This window comes from Scophthalmus maximus, chromosome 3 (genome assembly GCF_022379125.1).
Source record: "Scophthalmus maximus strain ysfricsl-2021 chromosome 3, ASM2237912v1, whole genome shotgun sequence".
Taxonomy (NCBI): Eukaryota; Metazoa; Chordata; class Actinopteri; order Pleuronectiformes; family Scophthalmidae; genus Scophthalmus; species Scophthalmus maximus.
This window is the reverse complement of record NC_061517.1, coordinates 14974957-14981022: the sequence shown is the minus strand read 5'-3', so window position 1 is coordinate 14981022 and position 6066 is coordinate 14974957. Positions and strand designations below refer to the sequence as shown.

General features: G+C 43.4%; 1 protein-coding gene across 4 annotated transcripts in view; it reads right to left on the bottom strand.

Moving 5' to 3' along the window:
* Window positions 1-536: 536 nt before the first annotated feature.
* The window catches only part of cntn3a.1 (contactin 3a, tandem duplicate 1), a 68025-nt gene continuing 62495 nt past the window's right edge, over window positions 537-6066 (bottom strand). For all 4 annotated transcript variants that reach the window (XM_035645607.2, XM_035645608.2, XM_035645609.2 and 1 more), the window contains 5 exons: window positions 5352-5467; window positions 5031-5217; window positions 4300-4412; window positions 2781-2949; window positions 537-2054 (listed from right to left, as the gene is read on the bottom strand). In XM_035645607.2, the coding sequence (XP_035501500.1) occupies window positions 1963-2054; window positions 2781-2949; window positions 4300-4412; window positions 5031-5217; window positions 5352-5467 (677 nt within the window). In that variant the 3' untranslated portion in view covers window positions 537-1962. The remainder of the gene's footprint in view (window positions 2055-2780; window positions 2950-4299; window positions 4413-5030; window positions 5218-5351; window positions 5468-6066) is intronic.

Here is a 6066-nt window from a genome sequence, read left to right as displayed (position 1 = left end):
ACACTGTTTACAGGTATAGATCTGCAGATACAGATTGCACCTTCCTGTTTAAGTATCTGTTTTCAGGATATTGATCAGGAGCATCCATGAAAGATTAACGGACTCGTGTGACTTGAAAGCGGCAGATGAACCCCGCTGTGTAACCATGACCACTAAGCACAGAGATAAATTCACAGCAGACGACTTTAGAGACATTCAAATTACCACATTGTCTTGGAAATGTACACACAGAAATTGCCATTGTCAAGACATGATCTTCAACTGATTAAAATTGTCTTTTCAGACGAACCTTTAGCCACTTTATTTTAAAGTGTGACATTCATGCGAAGGCAATGAGAATGTAAGCCATGTTAGATTACGACCCTGGATGCAGTCATTTGACAAAGACATTCTTACCTCAGGGTCCACCCACGAGCTAAGGTGTGGACCATGAGTGCTCTCCTTCAAGTTGCAAGGCCTGTTGAGGACGCAGCCCTTACCTTCCAAAATAGCACGCAGCTCTTCAGCCTCCTCTGACATACAAAGAAGGAAGTGCAGAAAATGGCATTATGTTTATTAAAAGCAGGTTGATCCATTCAGACATCCCAAGCAACGTAGGTAAGTACTGTACACTGACCAATCTCATGCCACACAGCAGCTAACAGGAAAAAGCCCCTCCCTACTTTGCAATAAGCTAGAAAAGTCATTGTGTACCGTATCACAGGGCTCATTGTGAAAGACGCAGGAGAAAGGCATGTTGTATCGGAGCCCAAAAATATGATCTACAAAGTGACAAAAGTGGAGAAACTCAACGGCATACAGCAACGTCGGCTATTAAAACTTACAGCATGAGTGAGCAAAGAAACAGGCCGAGGATAAACGGAGGGAGGAAAATAAATACGTCTCTCGAATAGTAACGGCATGGATAATAATCATAAGACTTAAGGCTCGGTTGGGACCTGAGGATTCCATACATACAGTGTACAACAGAGCGGCTCGCACCATTCGGCGTGTGCCCTGTTGCACACTTGATCACGGATGAGCGAGGAGGGTAAGACATCGATTGAGCAACACGAGTTGGATGTTCGCGATGGAAGCCGCATGGGGGCGTAACACGCGCTGCATGTTCTCACAAAGATACGACAGGTGAACCAAGTTGGCTCAGTACCTTTGGTTCCAGTCGGTGTCATGGCAGCTCTGAGGTTTCGATGTAACAACGTAAAGGTACGAATAAAATCCAGGCAAAGTTACAAAGATTCCAAATTCTAGTTTGTCATGAAGCAATGAGGCTTAGCTTGTTTTTTTCTCGTTTTTTTTTTCTCATTTTTTTTATTCTTTTCTTTCTCTTGTGCCAGGGTTTGGTTGGTTTTCCTTCGGAGGCAGTTCAGCGAGTTTCCCCCAGACAGTCCAGAGAGAGGAGGAAAATGACTTAATCTGTTTCTTTTGTCATGAGTCAAGCTTAAATACAACATCACTCATTTAAGAACGGGTTAGTGCTTTAGGTCTCCTCCGTCCCCTGTTTAAAATACAATCCCATCATCCAGGAAAAGTTCAGTGCTACATACATATCCTTTTAACACAACCTGCCAGGTCCCACAAAGAAAAACATGTACACATCCTATTGTGCATCGCACAACACCGGGGCCTCCAGGGTGAAAACCATGTGAGAATATCAATTGCTCAGAAAGCAGCGGAGAGAGAGAAAAAAAGAAAAAAAGAAACTTCAAAGAGACCGCAGTCGAGTTACGGCGTACTTTCACTTCCATAAATGCGACTTCTGAAAGGAGCAGTTCCTTTCAGCGACTCCCTCGGAAAGGTAGAGGAAAAGAACCTTCCTCACAAAGAGAGCCTTTGTGGAAAGAAGACACAGTAGGGTAGGGTGGAGAGCAGCTGGAGATACTTGCTGCCAGCCTCTTGTTGTCTTCGACCCGCTGTCCTTCCTCTTAACAAGCAGCTGTAGCGCCTGGTTCCTGCAGATTTCTGTCATAGCATGGCCGTGGCTGTGAGGATTAGGGCCGCGAGGTTCCCCAAGGGACATGCACAGGCCTGGGGGGCTGCACCCGTGGCTATGGAGCCTGAAATGCACAAACAAATCAACGTCCAAATGACTAAAACTACAATACTGGCTTAGAGTGACATTTCACATGAGCAATCACGCCTAAAACGAATGCATTCAGTACAAAGAACTCTGTGGTGCGAGTACATCGCTGCACCGGTAGATGGCACTGGTGCATTACGCTCCACTAGAGGACGACCTGACTTTCAGAGAGCTGAACTAGTGAGGCGGCGACACGGCGACAGCCAGACTCAGATTAAAAGGACAAATCCACTCTCAAACATCCTGCTACTGGCAATATCGTTTGCATGTCTGAGCCAATATTGTTGTTTTATGATAGATATTTTTGTCTTCGTTTGAGAGTCTGCATTCGACGGCAAAATATAGAAAAAGAGAAACGGCCTCGTTTGACCACTCATTGTTTTGCACCGACGTTAAATGGGAAAATACCTCATAAATATTAGAGATACCAATCTATCTACAGACAGCGGCCTCAGAAGACCATAACAGGCAGCAGCAGAACATGTTGCACATTGTTTTTCGTTGATAAAGAAAACCCAACAATGTCACAGCCTTTCTCGGAAATTGTCCACGACAGAGGAAATCTAATTAGAGAGACACAAAATAATTGCTAATATGCTCTAAAGACTATTGAAGGGGTATCTGCAGGTATAAGACCCAACATACGTCTCATAAGTGGAGATAGACATCATTTTCCATGTAACACGTGTCGGGACTGTCCCACCTGCTATCTTGGGGATGGTTATCTGGCGGCTGCTGATGCCTTCTCCCCCCTCGCTGAAGGGTTTGATCTGGATGACGTAGTCCTGGTTGACCGGCAGCGACAGCTCCAAGGAGGTGGTGTTGGTCTCCACCACACTGGGACGGCTGTGTTTGTCCTGGCTGTACATCACCTACAGGAAAGCGGAGGGGGAAAGGATGAGGACGATGCCGAGGCGCGGCACCAGGGCACTCAATAACACAATGCATCGTATGAGGTTTGTTTTGTGCAATGACAAGAAAGGCTGAATTCAAGCTCGAGTTTCTTCCATGACATGTAATGTGTTGCCTCTGAAACAAACAAGGATGATAAGTAGGCATCGTCACATGTCTGTGTTAGACCACCAGAGGAGCGGGAGCAGGACAGATGAGGTGAGAGTAGAGATGCATCAATCCTGATGTTTCAGCTGCAGCCTGGAGCACGGCACCACTTTCAGGTGACCCCCTCCAGTGTACTGAGAATAATGTGCAGCCACTGCAGGTGAGAACGGCCCAGACCCTCACAAAAATATTAAGGCCTAATTTAAGTTCCATGTATTTTAATTGCACATACAAAATGTTTATTACAGATTTAAAATGAACAAAGAAAATAAATTTAATGTGATTTAAACAAATAGACACTATTAATATTGAATACATAAACCCGGTTCTTACGAATTTGAATAAAAATTGAATATATTGCTTATCAATATATCAATCTGGTTATTATGAATTAACACATTCAGTTTATTAGAACTATTACAAAAACCTCAGTCTTACTTGTTTAATTTACGTTCGACTGACAAACATTGAATTGACTTTATTAGTTTGTTTATGTTAAATAAAGTTTGTGATCTGTATGGATTGAAATTTGATATGCAGTTAAGAAACATAAATCTTAAATATTAGCCCTAGATATTTTTGTCAGTGTTCCACATTCTATGTGGAGGAGGCTGCTAATTACAATGTTTTGCTAGATCGATAAAACAAACCTGAAATGCAATCTCTCAAGTATTAAAAACATTGCATATTATGCAAATGTAACTGCTATAGATAAATGTCAAAGGTCACAATGTGGGAAGATCAACTGTTAACAGGCACAAATACTATTTTCCTGTAATGAGTCTAATTTAAGCAACAGTTTAAACAGGTGTTGATTTTGTCAGTGCCTGAAAACAAAACTATAATATATTTATAAAGCACTTTTCTAGTCTTGTTGACCACTCAAAGCACTTAACAGGACAAGTCACATTCACCCACGCTTTTTCACATGCGGACTAGGAGGGAGCTGGGATCGAACCAATACTGTGAGAAGCTTAGATGCTTCCCTACTTATTATAAAAATCTGCGTTTGTAAACATGAGTGCAGATTCAACACAAAGTGTACTCATATGCAGCCAGTGAGCCAAGTGGCACTCTGTCAGCCTCTGTTATGTTACAGTCTATGAAACCATTCGATCGTTCGGGTCAATTACGCCCCACTGGAGACGTGTCGAACGTTTTACCTTATATCCTGTGACCTCTGACTCGTTCTCCAGAGCATGTACTTGGTCCCACTTTAGGATGACTTTGGAGTTGGAGGTGTTCCACATTATCTTGACTGGGGCTTGACTAGGCGCTGGAGAGAGACAACAGGGTGTGGTGAAGGAGAAGAAGAGGAACAGGATGGAGGAAAAACAACAAGCTGCCCCAGTTGTGTCCCTTTTTCTACAATCATGTGCATGAGCGCACTGATACAGATACAGATACAGACACACATACGAGGGAGGTAAAGTGTGAAGTGTATATACAACGAAAAACAAAAACTAGAAGACCAACAGGTGGTATGACATGCAGAGGAGAATTGGATGTTAGCCTGAAACACCTCGTCATTTGCCAACTTGGCCTTTATGTCAAATTCCCCATTGTTACCCTTTCACATTGGTGCAAGGCGAAGAGACAAAGCAATGTGCCTGCATGAAGGAAAGGAGGAAAGACAAAGACTGCTAGCCAATGTAAAGCAAACTGAATATTTTGTTTAAATTTGGCTGAATGTGAAAAAATATAGTGGATGAAAACCAATTATTTCATCGCATTCATTCGATTTCTTCAGTGAACCAATATTGGTGGAATGATACCGTATACATAACGGACCATGAACCTACAGTCAGAGGAAAAAAAGAAGGGAAACAATGCACAAAACACACACACACACACACACACACACACACACACACAATATGTTGCGAGTCCTTACGTGGTTTCTTGGTTGTGACATTGACGATGATGCTCTGCGGACCCACTCCTGCGCTGTTGTAGGCCTGGAGGGACATGTAATAGGTACTGCTGCCCTCCAGATCCCTGATGAGAACTGAAGTTTTATTCCCCACTGTCCTGATCACACTGGCTGTGTCCTGCTTCTCCCTCTCACCCCAGTACCGCAGCTAAACACATAAAAAAAAAAAAAAGGAAACGCAGGTTTGTCTTTATCAGCCAAACTCGTGCCTCCACCTGTAACTGAACGGTTGCCAGTGCTTCTCTCCTGTTTGTCCATTGTGTGGGCATGGGTTGGCCTGACCTCATAGCCCAGGATGCGTCTGCGGTTGTTACTCCAGGCCAGTGGCTTCCAGGTGACCTCTACCTCCGACGCCGATACACTCCTCGCCCTCAGCCTCCCTGGAGCTCTGCTGGGCTCTGAAAGGCACACAGATGTAGTAAGAAGACATGGATTCACTACACCCACATCCTCAATATGACTTATTGAGTGTACGGTCGGTCTGTCAAATGTAGCCATTCGAGCGTGAGAAGAGGAGTGAGAGCTCCAGCATCAAGCGTTGGAGAAAAAAAGGAGACATTTTTCCACTGCAATTTGTTTCACTCAAAAGCGTGATAAAAGTCTAACTGGTGGTTTTACATAAACCACAATCCTCAGCGATGGACTCGCTCAGATACATTGTGAGCACTGCGTGTTTATTGGTCAAGAAACTGATAAAAAAGGATGGACAGGATATCTAGGGATGCTTAGCATTTTATAGTGCACATTGATTATAGTGTAAATAACTGACAGATAACCAAACCAAGGGCAGAAAAACAAAAAGTCTTTTATATTTTGCAGTCAGAGTTTCCTGATTTTATTTTGTTGTTTGTGTTGTCGACAACCCAAGTGGATGCGCTGCATTAGTCTATCCACTGAACATCACAGCACCTGAAAACTTTTGTCTATCCAAAGTGGTGATCTGTAACATTGAACACTGTGTGATGTGCACTCACAGTTTAAATTTAGTTTCCATCTC